This window comes from Arabidopsis lyrata, assembly GCF_000004255.2.
Source record: "Arabidopsis lyrata subsp. lyrata unplaced genomic scaffold ARALYscaffold_6, whole genome shotgun sequence".
In the NCBI taxonomy this organism is placed as follows: Eukaryota; Viridiplantae; Streptophyta; class Magnoliopsida; order Brassicales; family Brassicaceae; genus Arabidopsis; species Arabidopsis lyrata.
In genome coordinates, this window is record NW_003302550.1 from 22,077,507 (window position 1) to 22,098,979 (window position 21,473).

At 37.1% G+C, this 21,473-nt stretch overlaps 2 protein-coding genes, 1 long non-coding RNA gene and 1 pseudogene across 3 annotated transcripts; 2 read left to right on the top strand and 2 right to left on the bottom strand.

The window, feature by feature from the left end:
* Nucleotides 1–1,385: 1,385 nt before the first annotated feature.
* Nucleotides 1,386–6,524, top strand: LOC9310842 (oxysterol-binding protein-related protein 2B). Its single transcript, XM_021021988.1, is given in 11 exon segments — nt 1,386–1,853; nt 2,889–3,051; nt 3,054–3,250; nt 3,529–3,625; nt 3,882–4,216; nt 4,417–4,572; nt 4,856–5,023; nt 5,124–5,264; nt 5,352–5,561; nt 5,684–5,797; nt 5,890–6,524. Coding segments are annotated over 11 exon segments (2,064 nt in total). The 5' UTR covers nt 1,386–1,541; the 3' UTR covers nt 6,061–6,524.
* Nucleotides 6,525–12,010: 5,486 nt separating this feature from the next.
* On the bottom strand, nt 12,011–12,848 carry LOC9308728 (pEARLI1-like lipid transfer protein 1). Its single transcript, XM_021022081.1, has one exon. The coding sequence runs from the start codon at nt 12,758–12,760 to the stop codon at nt 12,263–12,265; it is 498 nt and encodes a 165-aa protein (XP_020877740.1). The 5' UTR covers nt 12,761–12,848; the 3' UTR covers nt 12,011–12,262.
* A 2,241-nt stretch (nt 12,849–15,089) lies between these two features.
* On the bottom strand, nt 15,090–16,465 carry LOC110227562. Its single transcript, XR_002331277.1, has 3 exons — nt 16,307–16,465; nt 15,487–15,536; nt 15,090–15,319 (listed from the first exon to the last, which is right to left on the bottom strand). It is a non-coding gene; the product is annotated as an uncharacterized LOC110227562 (long non-coding RNA).
* An 821-nt stretch (nt 16,466–17,286) lies between these two features.
* LOC110227538 lies at nt 17,287–19,655 on the top strand (annotated as a pseudogene).
* Nucleotides 19,656–21,473: the final 1,818 nt, after the last annotated feature.

Genomic DNA, 21,473 nt, shown 5'->3' on the forward strand with positions numbered 1-21,473 from the left:
AATCGCTGTCCAACTAGAGATCGAATTCTTGGCTGGGGTTTTCAAACGGATCCGGCTTGTCTTCTCTGCAACACTTCGGAGGAAAGCCGCGATCACATTTTCTTCAACTGCGGTTTGTCTTGGTCGATCTGGTCTTCTATTGCTATGTGATGCAAGCTTCATCCACTGAGATCTTGGGAAGCTACTGTATGTCAGATGCAGGCTCTTCACGGCTCAAAGGAATCGATCAGATTGAGTCTCCTTGCTTGGCAATGTACTTTATATTTCCTCTGGGGAGAAAGAAACAACCGGCTTCATCGCCAAAACTTCAGATCTGCTGAGTCCATCCTCAAACTGATTGATTTTGTTGTTCGTAACAGGATCTCTTCTTACAAAGACCAGAACCCCGCTCTTTCTTCTGCGATGCTTCAACTTTGGCTCTCAACTTCATAACTCTGTTCTTCTAGATGATTCACTATTCCATTGCCTAGGTTACCCTACGATCTAGGTTCACCCCTAAGTTCCAATTGTGTGTGTGTTTCATATTTTCTGGGCTGTGCCCTTCTTGTTTGGGCTTCGGCCTTGTAAAAACTCTAAAGTCGGGCTGGGCTTTTGTATCTTTTTATTTCCTTATGCATTTAAATAGAAAGCCTTTTTCAAAAAAAACTACAAGATATACATAAATATCCATTGAGTTGTATATGGTAAAGAAGAAATTGATGGTTTGTACTTGCTATGCGATAGTAGTCATATAATCGAGAATTGTTTCACTACACATTTTCTAAATTTGATATTAAAAATAAAACCTCATTAGTTATAAATATATATATACAACATATTACATATAGAAAGTAATAAAATAATGGAATATTTAAATGTTTTTTTTCAATTATGTCAATTCTGATCTTACCCGGAATTTATTTGACATAATTCGAAAAGATTTTGTGTTCATGAAAAAATTTGTTTTTTTTTTTCACTTCGCAAAGTAAATTATAGTCTGAAATACAACATATTTGTATTAGAAATTACAAAATTAGTCAAATTTATCGATAAATTAATATTTTTATAGCATCATTATCAAATTGATGAATTAAAATATGTGAGTGATAGACAATATAAAAAAATTAATTTAGTAATTTTTATAGTCTATAACAAATTAAAATTTTTCCAAAATCTTTATAATTTTAAAATTTATGAATCTATGATCCAAGTATTTTATTTTGTAATATTTTTAGTTATTATCCTGATAAAAAATAAAATAATGATTCGAAACGTGTCATATTTTTAGTTATTTTTAGCACACCATTTTTGATCACCTTCGCATCTTTGTCATCATCTCTCAGATAATAATAATAAATTTTCAGCATATACATTCATATATTCGCAAAAAAACCTTTTAATATATATATATATATTTTTTTTAAGTTTTACGCAAATCTCTTTCTCTCTGCATCTCCAGATTTTGGAATCATCATCATCAATGTGATCAAAGCATCTTCATCGTTGTATCGCTTCTTTAGTACTTCTCGACGAGGTTTCGTGAGATTTCTCCGAAATCGGTGATGCCTTTAACGAGGTCAAAGAGTCTGCCGGCGACGGAGAACGGTGGATCCGATTCGGGAAGATCAGTGGCTGGGATTCTCTATAAATGGACTAATTATGGAAAAGGATGGAGATCTAGATGGTTCCTCCTCCGCGATGGAATCTTATCGTATTCCAAAATCCGAAGACCGGAGAATGTGAATCTGTTATCTCCTTCCGATGATGTGAAGTTAATCGGAGATATTTCCACCGATCGTTTCTCGAGAATGAAGAGTTGTAGTGGCCGTAGTCGTCGGAAACATCACAAAACCATCGGCATTGTTCATCTCAAGGTATATAGATACATTCATACTTCGATTTCAAATGTTGTGGTTGATTTATGAAATTGCAATAGTTAGATTTTTTTGTTCTTATCCTGAGAGATGATCTATTTTCATGATTTATATGAATACCTTATTTACAATCATACTTACATCGGATAATTTGGCGCGAAAAGTTCGTACTCAATATTCCTCAGCATTGGCTTATATGAATTAATCTAGTATTTTTGATGACAAAAAAAAATCACAAGTAGAGTAAAGAACCAGTTGCTGTGAAACAGAGTAAAATCCTAAATGTGATTTTTTCTGACTGAGGAAAGTACTATTATTAGCATCATCTTCTTCTTCTTCTTCTTCTCCATTGCTTGTACTTGTGTAGTTTGTCTTTATGCATTTCAATTCTTGTTTGTATTATTATCTTCTGTATTATAGTTTAGAGAACCTCTCTGGTTTCTGAAAAGTTTTTGACTAGCTGCTTATCTGTAGTGGGCCACAACAACAGGTATTGCAGTAGTTGGGGTCTCAAAGTTCATTACACAAAAAACAAATAGCCAAAATACAAACAAAATTTTGGCTGGTGCTACCAGACCAGGGTCTCAATTTTGTTGAACACATTACAGTCACTAACACAATTTACATTTGTTAAAATTTGGTTTATTTAGTAGTAAAGCCAAGAAGTGTAGAAATTTGTCAACTTTGGTCACATGTAAAAACTCTTTATCTTTTGATTTTTTTGTTTGTTCCTTGATTTTCTTTCCACGCATGGGCCAGTTCATCATTGACCAGTAGGTTTAGTTATACCTTTTATCATTGGTGAATGGTAGGTGTAGCTAGTCGGTAGGAAATAATCAAGTGTGGATAAATAATGGAGTGTGGCTGTGTGGGAGCTGAAGGCCACCTCTTGGGGAAATTCTAGCCATATGTTTTTTTTTTTGTTAACTTGTAAGAGTTATATTTGCTTAATCTAAATACTCCAAAGCTTATACAGACATAAGCTTTGAGTCTATTTTTTTCTCTGGGTAATTGCATTCTTTTGTTTTCCAGCAGGTTTCATCTTACCGAGAAAGCAAATCTGATCATAGAAAGTTTTATATCTTTACTGCAACCAAGACTCTGCATCTGAGGACTGATTCTAGAAGTGATAGAGCAGCATGGTTACAAGCTTTAGCATCTACTAGAGGCATAGTTCCTCTCCAGTCAATCAGTGGGGAGTCTCCTTCGTATCACCAAAGGATTTATTCATATCTACAGAGAGACTAAAGAAACGGTTGCTTGAAGAGGGAATGAACGAGAGTCTTGTAACAGAGTGTGAACAGATTGTGGATTCAGAGTTCTCTGAAGTTCAAGAACAGATTAAACTTCTCCATGAAGAACGGACAAAGTTGCTTGATGTATTGAGGCAGCTAGAGGTAAAGCTAAATTCTTGCTTTTCTTCTGTGATCGTTTTTGTTTTAGTGTGGTCTTGCCCATTGTTTCGTTTCTTATGATGACTTAGTATTCCACTGGCTTTACGTTACAGTAGCATTGGTAACACCTGAGCCTATGCACAAAGGCATGTTATGATTGTTGTGAACCTTGCGAAAGATCCCTTGCCGCTTTTTATAATTTGTTAAAGATGATTTTGTTTCACATGTATTCAGCTATATCCTTGTTGGCTATTCTACAGTGAGAGTTTCTTTGTGTACAGATGGCCAACCTTGAAGCTGAAACCTCAGGGATCCATGACAATGTCTACCATTTAAGAAATCATAAGTATTCCAGCTTAGGACGTGGAAAATATAGTGGTACACAAAATTTATGTCGCTTAATTGTTCTCCTATTCACTGCATCTCTGTCTCTTTCTCTGTTTCAGTTTTGCCATTAAATATTCATGAAGCAAGCTGCCTAGGATCTCGTTAGTGCAGAGAAGAGCAATAATTTCTTATACGATATTCTACTAGCTTTTTTCTTAATGTTCCTTCTTATGCTTCTTTTACATAGCTTCAGTGGACTTGCATAGAGCTTCCTGTGTTGTTTTGCTTGACAATATTTAGTTTCTAGAATGCAGTACTAGTGCTTCATCTGATGATAAGCAAGAGTTTGAGGATATCTCTGAGGAAGATGAGGCTTCCTTCCATGACACAAAGGAGTCATTTAGTGAACCTGATGTTGGTTCTGTGTACACACATTTCAAGAGACGAACAAAGCTTCCTGATCCAGCAGAGAAAGAGAGAGGTGTCAGTCTCTGGTCTATGATCAAAGACAATGTTGGAAAGGATCTCACACGAGTTTGTCTTCCTGTTTATTTCAATGAACCAATATCTTCCCTCCAAAAGTGTTTTGAAGACTTGGAGTACTCTTATCTCTTGGACCAAGCATATGAATACGGAAAATCCGTAAGTGATTTAAAAACTTATTGTTATATGTAATTTTCATCCATCTGGAAATGCAAACGTTTTCTCTACTCTATACTTATGTTTACTTCCTTTACTAAAGATTTTGAATACGTAGCTTCCATGATATCTGGTCTATACTTATGTTTTTATCTTGAATTGACCTCTCAGCTTCTTGTATTAACAGAGTTTTTCATCATCAGGGGAACAGTCTCCTTAGAGCCCTGAATGTCGCTGCTTTTGCGGTCTCTGGTTATGCTTCCACCGAAGGACGACACTGTAAACCTTTCAACCCTTTACTTGGAGAAACTTATGAAGCTGACTTTCCTGAAAAGGGAATTCGTTTCTTCTCTGAGAAGGTAATATCATACATGTTTAACTAAAGTTATAAGATGAACATAAATGTCAGTTTTCTGAGACTGATAAATGGTCAATAAACAAAATCGGTGATTCATGCAGAAGCTCTCTGATTCAGGAGCAGCTCTGTAGTACTCTACACATGTTTATATGCATGTAATTGACACTCAGCTTCACACGTATCCGGATTTTAAAAAGTGAAACATAGGGAGAAAAGAAAATGTGAGAATCTTTTCTTAAGAATTTTGGCATATAATTCGTTGGGGTATTGTACTCTCATAATAGGTTAGCCACCATCCAACAGTTATCGCCTGCCATTGTGAAGGTAAAGGGTGGAAGTTCTGGGGTGACACAAATCTCAGGTCGAAGTTTTGGGGGAGATCGATCCAACTTGAACCCGTTGGAATCTTGACTCTCGAGTTTGATGATGGAGAAATTTTCCAGTGGAGCAAAGTATGTATAAGACAAACTACAAAACTCCTGTCCTTTTCCACTTTTTATTTCGTGTCCCTGAGACTGATCACTCGACGCTTATACGTTATTTGTGTTTTAGGTAACAACAACGATATACAATATCCTACTTGGTAAACTGTACTGCGATCACCATGGGATAATGCAAATCCGTGGAAATTGCCAATATTCTTGTACTTTAAAGTTCAAGGAGCAATCGATTCTTGATAGAAATCCCCACCAGGTGATTTCACAGAGATACATACTGTAAACAGTTTTCGATCTATTTGTCTTGCATACCTGAAATAACTTGATGGTTAAATATATATAGGTTAATGGTTTTGTAGAAGATGTAACTGGAAAAAAGGCCGCGACCGTATTTGGTAAATGGAATGATAGCCTTTACTATGTTGCTGGTGATGGACTCAACAAGGCAAGCGCCTCATTACTGTGGAAAGCGACTAAGCCACCACCTAATGTCACTAGATACAACTTAACATCATTCGCGATGTCGCTAAATGAATTGACACCTGGTTTGCAGGTATATTACTGTCTGTTGCTTTGGATTTATTTATGAACATGGATTTTGGGTTTCTGCTGTACTTAAAATCTTGTTTTAGCAGCTGTCTGATATTTTGTGTAATTTTGTTCAATTGGCTTAAGGAAAAGTTGCCTCCAACAGATTCTAGGCTCCGACCAGATCAACGGCACTTGGAGAACGGTGAATATGAGAAGGCAAATGAAGAGAAACAACGATTAGAGAGAAGACAAAGAATGGTACACTGAGTATCTCAACACTAATTCGCTGGTCCATAAACTCATTAACCTTTTTATGTTTTGACAACTGTAAATTGCTTTTGATTCTGCAGTCACGGCAAATTCAGGAAAGCGGGTGGAGACCGAGATGGTTCGAGCCACAAGGAGAGAGTGAAAGCTATAAGTACACGGGCGGTTATTGGGAAGCACGGGATGATAAAAGTTGGGATGATTGCCCTAACATATTTGGAGAGTTCACCGAGGAGGTTGTAGATTGTGCATAAGCCGAGGTATTCTGGTATATCAAAAGTTGTGATGTTCGTCAAGTGGTTGATACCCTCAAGAAACTATAGCATCTTGATCACTCGATCGATCCGTGAATCAGCTCTAGATTACGGATACATCTGGGATCTAACATTGTTATCTTTCAGGGGTAAGGAGGAATTTGAGCCGTTCCGCTCCCTAGGGATTTTGTCTCGACAATGGACAGAGCTTTCTTTCGGTTTGAGTTCTCTGTTTATCTAAACTCCGGAGATAGAAAGAGGATATATTATTTTTCAGTTCTTTTGTAATAATGGTTTTGCTATAGCTTCAAGAGGGTCCTAAAAAGAGAGTTTATAGAGCTTCAATGTAAAGGTCTCTGAGAGAAATGTAGTGTGGTTCCAACATTTGGACAAATATTCGTTGTAATCTATTTTGTACAAACAAAGGAAGCAATTGAAATTTGAGTTTATGCACTTGTTGGTCATTTATTTATCTGTATCGCCCACGTCTCAATCAAAGACCACCTAACCGCACCACTCTCCATAGATCTTACGTCCAAGATGATTAGAATCTCTCGCCCCTCCACTGTGAGAAAATGTTTTTCAAAGTGACTTAAAATTGTGTTCTACATAAGAATCAATGACCTCTTTTAATATATAGAGGATTTGGATGTGCACTGTGTTATAGAAAGCACCATTTTCAGAAAATGTTTTAATAGTCTGATGTATTAAATGACAAAATATAGAAACTCAAATATGGACTATTAGAATGGAAGTAATGATTCCTACCAAAAAAAAAGAATGGAAGTAATGATAAGTTGTTAATATCTATAAACTTATTTATATAATAACAAGGATACATATGACTTGAAAAGAAATCCCAAATAGCCATATAACCATGTTCGGACTAGGTCGTGGTTTAAAATATATGCTTGAATTTTTTTTGAATTTGGCTAGATCGAACTTAAATATATGCGAGTCTTACTGATCTCGGATTACACTGAGCCAGGCATCCCGATTAACATGTCTATGTACAGTATACGTATTATAGGTTTATAAAATTTTCTTAAATTTCTATTTTTAGTGGTATCAGATGTCTATATAGTGTGCCTAAAGATTTGTAATTATAATTCACACTGTTAATTAGAAAAACACTAGAGATAGCTCCGGCCAACAAATGACAAATAGGAACCTTAGGGCCAAAGTTTCTTTTTGGGTCCCTAACTAAAACTTATGTTTTTCTATGGGGTTTTCATCAAATATACGCTACAACTTTTGTTATTTTGGGTCCTAATTCACACTAAATATTTTTTTGGCCTTCTTTTAAATATTTTTAAAAACACTGAGCTTTTTGTATAAGTTTAGCCCATGCACCTCTACCCTATCCACTTGGGTCGGACTAGTTAAAACTTAAACTATATTCGGTCAAAGGTCTCATACTTTTTTGTTATGTTTTTTTTTTAGTTATATAGCTAGGTTTCACCCTAATTCACAATAATGTGTATTAAGGAATTCATATATGCAAATGTTTAATATGTAACTATCAAATCCTATACCTCTATTGTACCCTTCGCCAGTTCGCCTATATATTGTGGTCTCAAAGAAAGTAACATTAATACAATAATGTTTTTACACAAATCTCTTATTATCTTTGGCTCAACTCAAAGACGTGTTTGTTGTCGGCCAAGATTAGATATTTTGTTCCTATGGAATAAGCAATGGGCTATCTCAAGCTTAGTAGCGTGGTCCATATCTAGTCGATGTTAATGGATCTCAAGATTAATAGTTTTATATATGATGCATTTTTATTTTATCAAGTATTTAATAGATTTTATTTATTATTTACAAAAAAAAAGTTTCTTATAAAATTAAAAAAGAAGTATTACTTCGATTGTAGAAGTGATGCATAACCATTAACAATGACCATATAAAGTGATACAACAACAATTTGTTAGAATCAATTACAACAAGTGACATAAATATTTTTTTATTATTTTTTATAAGCGTCACAAAAGTTAATATCAGTTGTGATAAACTGATACAATTTATTTCATCGTTATACGAACTGATGTCACTATTAATATCACATATTTTAACTGACACACATTTACCATCACTTTTGAAAATAGACGCAAATTATTTACATCAATTATTAAAACTGTTAGTAAATATTTACATCGGTTATTGTAGTCGTCGCAATATTTACATCATTTCTTATAACTGACGTATTGTAGTATCATTCGATATAATTGATGGAAATGTTTCTATCGGTTGCTATAACCGATGCATTAATTTGCATCGCCACTTTTGATATCAATTATATAAGTGATGCTAACTCAATTGTATCATTCGATAACCGATGTAAGTTTAGAAAATAAGTGATGCTATCCACACGTTTTTCTGTAGTGATGGTGTCGGCACCATGACTCATGTTAGTTCATGCATGTCGTTATGTGATTACAATAGTTGGTGTAGCTATCGCAACATTTTCTTTGTCTGCATGTGTGACGATGTAATGACGTATTGTTGGCGTAGCTGAGAAATATTTTCCCTTTTTTGTATTCATCATTAATATAGATCGTCCTATGTTAGATGTTGACGATCATATTTTCTAAATAAAGGCCTTATATGTTTGGAGTTTTCGTAGGAATTGATGCTGTGTGGTCCAAATAGAAGCATAAATCTTTATACTACTGAAATATTGGTGGTTTCAAATAAAGTCAATCCGATTAATCCCAACTGCAGATTTTCGTTTTTTTTTGGGGAAAGAATTCGACGTTAAATCCTCCGCACCATTTGTTAAAATTGCGTCGTTTGTCAAAAATAAGAGAGAAATATGTTTGCATGTTTTGGCAAACTGCAAACAGATTACGATAATAGTTTTAGACGTTACGTGTGTACATTACATGTATACTTTGAAATAGAGGAAGAAAATTTTGCAATCTTTCTTACCAGTTTGCCAAAACATGCATGCAAAGTATGTACTTCTCTAGAATGAAAACGTAAGAAATTTTCCTTCAAAATAAAATCTGTAGAAACAAATGTGAAACTTAGGAACTATCTTTGCTCCATGAAGAACCTTATCATAACTTTACCAAGAAGAAACCTCACTAGTATTGTAAAACAAGATAATACAATGAGAAACCACACCTATCGCCCAATAGCCTGGCAGAGAGAGCTCACACCTTTCGCTATTTTGGTTGTGTGGTTCTGCTTGGAGAAAGCTCATGGATTTGTGTTCGAAGTGCTGCTCTCACATGACCTGGGAGCATTATGTGATCGAGGGTATTGAGAACTATGCCGTTAACGGCTCAGTCTCGGGCCGCTTGTGAAAGGTTTCTAGTGCTAGACGTTTGCGAAGTTCGGCGTTTTACAAGTTGCTTTGTCGTCTTTTGTCTTTTGTCTTCTGTAACTCAATTGGAAGAACTTCAAAATCCATGTTAGCTTAGTGTTAGCATCGAGTCGATGGACTGAAAGTGTGTTTATATGCTTCCATGTTTTTATCTTTTTTGCCATGGACCATTGCCTAGGTCTATGATCTTTGATTGTATTCCTAACAATTTTTCATTTTATGAAATATTTACTTTCTTAGCAAAAAAAAAAGTATTGTAAAACAATCATCATGTAAATAAATCGTTAGTACACGTTTGTAGAGGTGTCGGACGGGCCGGTCCGCGTCCATCTGGGCCGGCCCGCGATGGGCATTTAAGTTTGTGAGACCGCGACGGGCCGGCCCGCTAGGACAGCGGGCATAAATATTATGTCCAGGCCCACCCCGCTAAGCCCAACGGGTTAGCGGGCCGGCCCACGGGCTTAGTTTTAATATTTTAAAAATAATAAAAAAAATAAATTTAATTTTTAAAATTTAAAATTAACAAATTTTCAATTTTAAAAAAAAACTTTTAGTATTAATTTTTTTATAAATCTTATAATTTCATACATTAGATTTCGTTATATGTTCATATATTTCACATATATATTTTCATAATTATGTAAAAGTGTTTATTTATTTATATTAATTATTTATTTTTATTAAATATTTGTAGTCCGCGTACCGACCCGCAAATCCGCGGACAAAACCCGCAATCCGCCTGGGCTTATCCGCGAAGCCCACTATTTTATGGACATGAAAAATGATGTCTAAATCCGCCCCGCCGTGGGCTACTTAGACAAAACCCGCGGGCTATTGGTCTTGTTAACACCTCTACACGTTACGTTTGCACACTAATTCTCATGATTTGACCCAAAAACTCATTAATTTTTGACTCTGCACTAAACAACCAAAATTTAAATTAGGAAAAAAATCGATCGATTTCACAAACAAACAATTGAATCGGCAATCCCAAAAAAACGTAGGCATCTAAATTATTAACATAACCCAAACATGAATGACGTTGTGAACGTACTCATACATTAGACAACTATATTAGAGTGAGAAACATCATTGTTCTTCCGGAAAAAGCTGGTTACACTTTCTTAAAGTCAATAAAAACATTTGTCCTCAAAAACAAATATCATATATTTCAACGATACTAGGACCAAAAATAGTTAAATCCGACAACAAAACAAGATTATTTCGAACTTCTTCAAAAGAAACAAAAAACAAGAAAATTGTTAAAGAGGGCATGTAATTTGATTGGGCAGCTAATTAATACTTTTCGTATTTAGCATATCACACGATTAAACGTCACGTTCATTTTAATTGTAGATATTTGAAATAGTTATCTTTCCAGCAAGGTCTTCGAAATATTTTTAAGAAGCATATTCTTTTATAATTTTCTACGTATTTGACATATATTGCTTTTTCAGATAAATAAATATATAAAATGAAAAATTTATGAATAATATCCACATTTATATAATTTTATAAATACGTTTAAATTATATATTTGAATTTAGCAATTAAAAATAGCTGTCATGATGAGTTTTTTTTTTAAAAAAGAAAAAACTATATCTTAATTTTAGTAGAAAGTAATATATGGTAGATAATTAATAATTATCAAAGGATTAAAACTTTTAAAAAAGTAAATTATTATGCTCATAATTTGGTAATGTTTTCCTCTTAACTTTTTTTTTGAATAAATGTAAAATTTATTGAAAAAAAACCGTGTTACAATATATGCGTCCTTGAATTAATGTTTTCCTCTTTAACTAATATTAATCATTTCATTACTTAGAGATTCTAGATTATATATTCGTAGTGTTAACCATCTTTGATCTCTCTGACTCATCTTTGCGACTATATTTGTATTTATTTTTGCAAGACTCCAAAATCCCCAGTGTCCCCACATTCATCCATTTGCTTCTGTCATTGAGCTTAATGTAACTCACATTCACATCATCATGACTCGCGAGTCATACAACCCGAACGGAAACTTTCAATTCGTATGAATATTATTATTATTATTTTTTGGTAAAATTTGTATGAATCTTATAAACCCGTTATAAAAAAAAAAAAACCATTCGTTAAAGCTCTGATCATCCAATTCTAAGTGTTCAATGTTCATACAAAGTTTGATATGCGGATTTATAACTTGGCTCGATACAAATGAGAAAACGGAATTATATGAGAAATTGAAAGAGAAAAATATTTTGTCAATTTACGAGTTCAGGATATTCGAGTTGAGATATATCTGTGTCTCGGCTAGAAGATCTAGTAATTCACTATCTAATTTACAACATGAGTAAATCTACAAGATCTTGAACTCGAGATGATAAAGTTTCAAAACAGGGGAAGAAGAAGCAGAGTTACATGCTTTTATATCAAATTCTTATGATATCAAACCCTCCATCCGAATAAGAGACTACCTCAATACAGAATTAACCAGTTTCCAATATCCCGGTTATGCTATAAATCTCACAAAGATCAAGAGTTGTTTTACTAGAAATCAGCTCGAAGAAAAAAATAGCATTCTACAGCAATGTGAAGATTGTAATAATAATCTAAATGCAAGAATTTGAAAATGAGACGTTGGTTACGAAATTTCTTTCACTAAAATTTCGTTGAAACAAAAATAGATTGCAACAAAAGCATACAAGCCTGGACGGCGGGGGACGACGTTTACAAAAAAAAAAAAAACTATAAAAATCTCACACATTTGTTTTTTATCTTTAACAAATCAAGATTCATATAACTCTAGATTACATGCATTTATTCAAACTGTAGTAATTTTGAAGAGTATATTGTGTACGGGCATCGCATCGTATGCATAGCTGGTATCGTTCAAGCACATTGGAAACCGGACGGAACCTTTCTGTTACAAACGTTGAGAAGAACGCTGAGAGATATTGGAACGTTAAGGTTGATGCCAAGAACGTTAGCCCTAAGAGCAGTGCAGAGACAAATCGCAGCGTCGAGGTCAACCAAACCTTGGATAAGCGAGCAACATGGTTGAGCTGATGGCTGACCCAACTGGATGTTAAGTAGACTGCTTAGGACATTTGCACATACACCGAGCTTGAGAGCATCTATAGGGCAGTTTCCAGATGAACCAGGGGTGCTTGGAGGTGTGACCGGCCTAGGATTAGGACTTGGGACTGATGGAGTTGGGACCGAAGGACGAACTGGAGGAGGACATGGGACCGGCTTGGGTTTAGGACTTGGGACTGGCTTGGGTTTAGGACTTGGCTTGCAGTTGCAATTAGTTGCAACGGTTAAGGTGAAAAAGAGGATGTTGAGAGCAAAGAAAAGAGCAAGAGAGGCTGAGTTCTTTGAAGCCATTCTTGTTTTCTCAAAGATATATTCGGTGTTTTGATGGTTATTGAATGAATATAAATGAAGAGAAGGTGTAGGTATTTATAGGGGTTTAGGAGGATGTCAAGAGGACCAACTTGATTTCGTATACTTAATTATTAATTTATAGATATTTGTAATTATTTGCGCTTATCTATATATATATAAAAAATTTGACCATTTTTTCCCTATATGCATGTACCTACGTAGAACCATGAAACTTTTTTTGGAAAATCTTTTTTGTAAAGCATTTTATATTTAAGAAAATATTTGATTCATTGCATTCATATAAGTATTAATGTCAATGCTGTTATTATCACCACCATCATGAGGTCGTGGATGACCCCAGTGCTGCAGTGCAAAAGTTATTTAGATTTCTTTTGCATTGGCTCGTAGCCATTTTACTTGACGGCTTCTATACGTCAGGTTGGGTAATAAATTTCCAGTGTAGTTATAGTCTATGTATTTATATCAAGCTGATCCCGGCCATGGGAGACACACCCAAATATCTCGACACACACTCGAAAAAATTGTTATATTTGAATATTTTTGAATTTAAGATACCCTAATGCATAAAATAGGAAGACATTAAAACCCTGCATGATTCGGGGTTTGTCTGAATATGGTAGTCGGTTAGGGGTGTGAATCCGGAACCTCCAAATTTTTTTCTCTATGCACAATGGACAAGGTTAAAACAATTTGTACTATTTTGTATGCAATTTGTTTAATGAAACAATAGAGATGAATTGCTAAAAATTAAAGTTTTAGAGCCAAAATTACTAAAAATGTCATCTGAATAATGTTGTAATTCATCTCAATAAAATTAAAGCCAAAAGATACTTAAATTGAAGTAAAATATGACATTCGTTAGAAGAACAGAGCGATCGAGCAATTGACTAGGACAATCTCATGAAAAACAAAACTCAACACTTTCGAATTTTTTTGTTAATATTTTGAACATGCATGGTTTACTCACTAGTTACGTTAGTTTCATGATATAATAAACTGATATTATTTAAAATCAATCCAAAATTAATTAACTGGTTGTTTGAGAAAATATATTCATATATAAAAGAATAGAGAAATCTAAAATTTTTTAATTTTCCAGAGAAGGCTGGTTTCTCAAAATCAATAAAAAATATATCTCCCAAAGTAACATTTCATCTTTGATTCATGTTAGAATCTCCACCAAGTGATTTCACCAAGATACACACTGTTAACAGTTTTCGATTTATGAATCCAAAAGGCCAAAACAACTTCATAATCATATACTGATATACATATGTCTTGCATACCTTAAATAATTTAATTATCATTAGTATTTTAGTCTTTTCCGCTACTAGTTGCCCTTTGTAACTTCTTTCAAAATTTTGATAATGATATAAATACTTCTATTTAATACTAAAGATAGAATAAAAACTTCATGATCATATATATAGAAGATTCTACAGGGAAAAGAGGCCGCGACGATTTTTGGTAGGAGGCTGCTGGTGATCAAACACGTCTCTGAGCTGAGCCAAAAATAAAAATATGAATCTAAATTATTGTATTAATGTTACTTACTGAGACCAATATACATACACGAAGTGTACAATAGAGATATAGGATGCTGATAGTTGTCGGCTAAGACTAGATATTTTATATTTCTATTCGCCATTATCCATTATTAAGAATTGTCTTATATATGTTAGATGTTGACGATCATAATTTCTTAATAAAGGCTTTATAATATGTTTCGGGCTAAATTTTCGTAGGAATTGACGCTGTACGTGAGGTCCAAATATAAGCAGAAACATTAGTGGTTCCAAATAAAGTCAAACCGACGACGACTGATTAATCCCAATCGATCATTTTCGTTTTTTTTGTAAGAATTCGTTGAATCCTCTTCACCATAAAGAAAAAAACATTTTGTTACGACGTTTGTCGAAAAGAAGAGATATGTTTGCATGTTTTGTCAAACTGAAAACAAATTACGATTATACCTTTAAAAGTTACATAATAGTGCATGACGCTCGGGACGAAACTAATATAGCTAGTAATATTACATGTTTTGGTTTCGGTCATGGAAGGATAACAGGCTTTGCTCCAGAACCTCCTAGTATTTAAAAAAAAAAAAGATATACATAAACTTGTTACATTCAAGTCTGTCACTATCGATAGATGTACGTAAATAAACTTTGTGTATTTCAAAGTTTAGCTTCAAATTTAATATTTAGGGTTTAGAGTGTAGTTTTTAAGGTTTAGTTCGATGTAGTGTGTATTGAAGATCAACTATAACTACATTGTTTTTTTTTAATTTTATTTTTTATTTTTTTTGGACAAAGACTTGTTTTCATTCAACTAAGAAAGAAACCAAGTACAAAGATAAAAGGATACTGAAATCCCAAAGTTTAAAATACAACAAAGAAGGGCATTTCCCAATGCCACACAAAGGTAAACAAACAGATAGATAAAGTACATCAACAATGGTTCCATAAGAGCTTTGAGCCAAACTCTTGGAGGCGATTTGGTACATGTGAGCAGTGCCGGCCCGATAAATTTGGGTGCCTAAGCAAAATTAAAGCCCATAAAAAAAAATTTCTTTTAAATTAGATTTTTACCATTAAAAAGAATGTTGTAGTTGTCTCTAAACACCCACAATATTTTTAAAAGGCCCTACAAAAATTATTGTATATAAGAAAACTTAACAAATTTTTAAGTAAAAAGGCCCTTACATTTTGAAGCCCAAATCGGTGGTTTCAGTGGCTTGCCCTCTGCGCCGGCCCTGCATGTGAGATCAAAGATTGTTGACAATTGTTCCACGAACAAATCAGTGGATGAGATAATGGTCAGTATCAAAAGATGTAATGACGTTGAAGAAGAAGCCAAAGACATAGATCTCGCCGGCACGAGAAGAACTACACGAAGTATGGCTTTGGCAAGGATTCGAACAAGGTTTCAGGAAAGGATGTTGGTGCTATGATGCTTAAAGTTGATTGCTAGGATTGCCATGAAGTGATGGTTGACCGTAGGTAAACCAAGATCGCAATCAAAAATCTGACAACTTGGAGTCGGGACACAAAAGCCATAAAACTTTAAGGATTGAGGTTCGCATAACATAGACATAAGGGAAACTAAAGCCACGGTTCTCATATAGTTAAAGCAAAGCCATAGAAACGACAGTGAATTACTTCTCAGATGGAGTCCTCGACCATTGAGTTTGTAATCACACAGCCATCGACAAGGTTTTGGCAGAAAATAAATTGGGTCAGGCTTGGGGTTATGATAATAATGAATGGACACACACCTTATGGGCTTGGGAGGCTGAAGCCTTAATGGGCCAATTTCAGGTTTAGGGCCCACTTGGGGAAACCCTAATCTCGCATTGGGAGTTGACGGATTTAGCTCATGGCGGCTGGCCGAGAAAGGTTGCTGGTTTTGCACCGGATTCAGCTTCATCGAAATCTTTACTGGCGGCGGTACAAGAATAGCGTGGTCCGATGTTGTGACGAGCAAACAAGAAGTCTTACTAGAACCAGAATGAAGAGAGATTACCTGAAGAAGAGAGTCGTCTTGAGCCATCGATGTCTCCCCTGAGCATGGCACACCTGCTGGTCCAAGAGGGATTGTTCCTACCAGCAACGAAGCCCAGGGGTGTGGATGTTGGATTCGCACACTCAAGTATTTTTATTAAGTAGGAAAGATTATTCTTGAGGGACAAAAATAAATATGTAAAAGGCTTATGAATTGTTACAAAAATTGCTATAGTATTTCTTGCTCGAAAGAACGATCCCCATACATGGCCATTGGCCTTCTTATTTATACATAGAAAAACGACATTTAAGTGGCTAATTAAGTACAATTATTCTCTCTTAAATGTGTCCGTTTGAATTTGCTTTTAATGCTTAACGTTTGAATTCTGATCTTCATGGGCCTCGCCTTTTGGCCAAAATGTCCTTGGACTGACTTAACCATTACTTCGTCTCCGGCCTCGTGTCGAGGTGTAGTCACTTCGGATTCTCCTTACGGTGATAACCACTTCGACTGTTCTTTTGACTTGTGGGTATAATTGCTTTATCCTTTATGGGCCGTTATCCTGACTACGTGGCAATCTTTGGTTGGTCCTGGACCTCTGGTGCGGGATCCGACACCAACAATTAGCCCCCCAAGTTCTTCGAAGTGCCATTCCAATTCGGAGGACTTTAAATGCTTAAATGACCAAAAATTGCGCTCGAGAATCTTTCTGATTTCCCGCCGAAAATCTCATCACTCCTTTAATTTCGGTACTAGCCATTTTTACCCGAGTGACATCTGTCATCATTATGACCGTATATTAATTAATTACTATTAAAACGGGAAAAACCTTCTCACTTCCCACACAACTTCCGAGGCGGTTCCATCATTTAGCTTGTGTAACGTAACTTTTTTTTCATCATCATTTTCTACTTTTACATTTGCACTTTATTCGAAACTTCTCTCTTCTTTTCCTTCGCCAAATTTCTCTTCGTCGGATCTCGAACCTTTCATTTTCCCCAATGACTTCTGATTCTGAAAGGCCCGAATCTCCGTCATTCGACGATAGGCGCTCTAGTAATGACGAATGCACTCGCCCTAATGATATTGCCGGTCCGCACTATAGATCCACTTGTACTCTTCAATCCCTCGAGCGGTTGAGAGAGCTTTGCCGAATTCCGCCAGAAATTATGGCGGAAGCACAAATAGCTGCCCCCACAGAATCCCCAGAGAACCATCGCGATGGTTACTTCTGTGTGTACGAGATTTATTTCAAGGGTTGCGGATTAACCTTCCCACTTCCCGAAGCCCTGGTTCGGTACTTGGCGGTTCTCGAGATCGCTCTTCCTCAATTAACCCCCAATCTTCTCCGAACCATACTCGGAATTATAACAGTAGCGGCGGAAGCCGGATACATTATAGGGGTCCCCGAGCTGAATGAGCTTCTAAGCGTGAGAAGTTCATCGAAGAAGACAGGGTATTTCTCGGCATACCCTAATGCTAACAGGAACGTCATTTCACATCTTCCAAACAAGGATGAAAATTGGCATCACCCTTGGTTCCTGATTAAGAAAACCCCTGCTTCGATTGGAAGTCTATCAGATCTACTCCCATCGAAGTGGTCCGCGAAACCTGGTAGAAATTAGGTCGCATACATTCCTCCAATTTTATTATTCCTATTGATTAAACTTGTTATTTTCACTTTGCAGCTTTTGTCGCTCCGACTTTACCAACTGAAGAATTCATTGGCTTCTTCAAAATAATCCTCGAAGAGGAAACCCTTTGGAATTCTTTCACTCTCGAACGGTTCATAGAAGCCAATCGAAAACTCAGGATGAGCCCTCCCAATCAACTTCATCGTCTTCCGCCTCTTCCCTCGACCCAGGGAATGTCAGCTCGGGCTCTCACTGGCCAGCGAAAAATGATTTCCAAGCCGATGGCTGAGGCTTGTGACGAGAACAAGGCGTTCCTTGCGACCGCCATTGACAAAAAAGATTATAGCAAAACCTTATTGGTTGACGACGGTAGCACCGAAGGAGCCAGATCCGTCGCCGTTTTCAGATTGACACCTCGACGTGAACGTCACGATGACCGTCCTCCCCGGAGGCTCCAATCTCCTAACCGCGACTATCCTCGTTCTTCCTGAGATGACTTTAGCAACGAACCGCTTAAGGATTTAATTCGCAAAAAGAGGGATAGGTCATCCCGCAGTGGTTCTTCTCCGTGAAGAGAGAAGTCAAGGGCCCGAACTGACCGTTCTCCTCGATCGTCCCCTCCTACTGAACCAATGGGTCCTCCTCGTCCTGTTGATATGTCATCTTCTTCTCAACGTAGTGGTGAGAAGACGAACCTGGGTGCAGCTTCTCAGAAGGAAAGTTCTGAGTCTCGAGATGACTCTCCGAAGACAAAGCCTGCTCTTGTTCCTCAGATCAAATCGCTCTCAGGTATGACGATATACATGTATTCTTTTCTTTTCGTCTTGTACTTATTTTGAATTTCTAAGACCTTTCCTCTTTTGCTTTCGTAGCCATGGAGAAAGAGGGTAACGTTTTTCGGTGCTTCAAAACCCGATCAGGTGCGATCCTGCCAGAATTCAACAAGTGGCGCTCTGCAATTCGTGAACGATACCTACTTCATGCTCATCATTCATCTCGGGTTAGTTTCGCTTCATTTTTCTGACTTCACTGTCATTCTTCGAACTGATCCGTCATTCCGGGTTTATGTGTAATATCAGGCGAACGACGAGCTCAATGACATAATTGAACATTACGAAGGGTTGGTCATTGGTCGGGAGAAGGAGATAAACACGTGGAAGAGCAAGTTTTCTAATCTCGAGGCTGAACTCCGTTCTTCTACCGACTCCAAGCATGATTTGGAGGACAAGGTTGATGGTCTATCATCCGAGCTTGCGAAGATAAAGGGGGAGCTGCAAGACCAGTATGACCGGAATTACAAGCTCCAGGATGAACTTTTTGGTGTTCAGGGTAGACTTCATGAGTCTGAATCATTCGCCGATACCCTGAACAACCAACTTACCGAGCTTCACGCGAAGTACCATGCGATCGCCAAGTTGCGTGATTCCGAGTTAGCAAGGTCAGCATCGAAGGCCAGAAAGGAGGTTAAGGGACGCGGGATGGAGTTGATCCAAGGGGCCATCCGCTTCATGCAGACCGAGAAAGCTAGGTCAGATTTGGAATCAGACATCAAGGAGCACGAGAGCAACCTGATTCTGTTGGATCAAATCCATGATACAGATTTCTCCGAGGAGCTAGAAAGGACCGAACTGTCGGCTAATCTTTCAGAAAAGCGGAGTCGTTTGGCAGCTCTTCCTACTTTGACCTTCAATCCGCAGGACTTCGAGGAATTCTTCACTGAATCGTCTCCTATAAGTGAATCAGGTCTAGACTGGGCAGGTAACGCTTGGCTCCTGACACTTACTACCTTTTTCTCACCTTATGTTTTGTTTTTTTTTAAAAAACAATTGACTGGAACTGTCCTTCCCAGGCTCAAGTGAGACGGAAGATGTCTTCCCACCCGAAGTTCCTGCGGCACCGGCGGTCACCCCGGAGGATGGTTGTACTGTGGAGGGCGGACCAGGAGCCCCATCTGACCAAGCACCAACCAAAGAGGAGAATGAAACTTTGACTGCCGAGCCGGAGTCCGAGGTGGCTGTTACTCCGTAGTGGCTGCGTCCACTTTAAATTGGGAATTGTCCCATTTATTTTAAAACTTAATTTCGAACTTGTTTTTGCCTAAGGAGGCTTTATTATTTCTTTTGAACGAGAGATTTGCCTGAGGAGGCTTTTAAACCTTTCTAGGTTTTGACCCCAAGGGGGTTTGGTTAAAATTATGTGCGGGTTTGCAAAGTCCGCTTTTAACCCTTTGTGGCCTTGTGGTTATGCTTTCGAGATTTTTAAGCTGATCAGACCTTTCTCTTAAGAATGCGAGAACTGAGCTCGGCTTAAAGCGAGTTCCCCATTTCGGGTTTAGTCAACTCGATAAATTTATTGGGCTTGGGCCTTAGAAACTTTTGTAGTTAATGCGACGGTTGCTCTTTCCCTTCTTATTTCTTGAAAGTAGGAAAAGCGGCTCGTCTTTAATGTAATAATTGCCTTTTCTCGATTTTCCAAAAATGGTTTAATCCACTAAGGCACGCCACCATTATTGAATTTTCATTCCCAAGGCAAACCTTAACCCTATTATAAATAGGAGTTTGTCCAGCTTTGATCTTTCCTCAAGAAACTTCATAACACCATATTAATGGAAAACGAAAACATAGCCCCCATTGATCCCGGCAGCCCACTCTTCTTGTCCGGTGACAGCTTTGAACCGGCCGGCGTTCTTTTCCCTCACGCCGTCTTTCACTTTCCTTCAAAGGAGAAGAAAGAGGCTTGCGAATTTATTGACAAGGTTAATATCTGTCGTCTTTGACTAAAAACTGTTTGTCTCATCTTATTCATTCATCTTTATGCTAGGTCGCCGACAAACACCGTCGCTTGTGCGAAGAGAGACAGCGGCTAGGCCTCAAAAGGCAAACACTCGAGGCTCGCATCGCTCGGGTGGAGAGGAAGATACGGGCTTTGGAAAGTGACCCCTTTCAATGGGAATCGCGGAACTTTGATTATGTCGCTAAGATCCCGAAGATGCTCCGGATGTATCTCCATGCTAAAAGAGTTCCGGGTCCCGTGAATGCTCCAGTCCATACCGTTCCATCCGATAGCGAGGAAGAAGACGAAGAGGAGGCTAGTACCAGTCGGAAACGCGTTCGGGATCGTCCCGAAGTGGATGCCAAGAACAAGGCGTCCACTTCGAAAACTAAACCGGCGATGAAGGAGCCTGTTCCTGAGCCTCTTCCATAAATGTTCTCTAACTTCTTCACTTACTTTGAACTCGTAATGGGCTTCGGCCCCTTTTTATTTATGGAAATATTTGCAATTTTCCTTACTCTTCAAATATTCTCGGAGATGCGTCTTTTAATGCAGGATCGGTTTAAGGGCATAAATCTTTCCGCGAATCATTCCATTCTTAGGATAGAATCCGCAGCTTACCAAGAATATGACATTCCTATAAATTATAGTCTCAACTTCTCTTTTCTCCTCACCACTCTTTTTCATTTTAGCAGGTATGGAGTTTAACCTTCGATGTTCAGAATCTATGTCCAACTTCTCCAGGATTAGAATGATAAACGAAGATGCTCCAAATGAGCCAA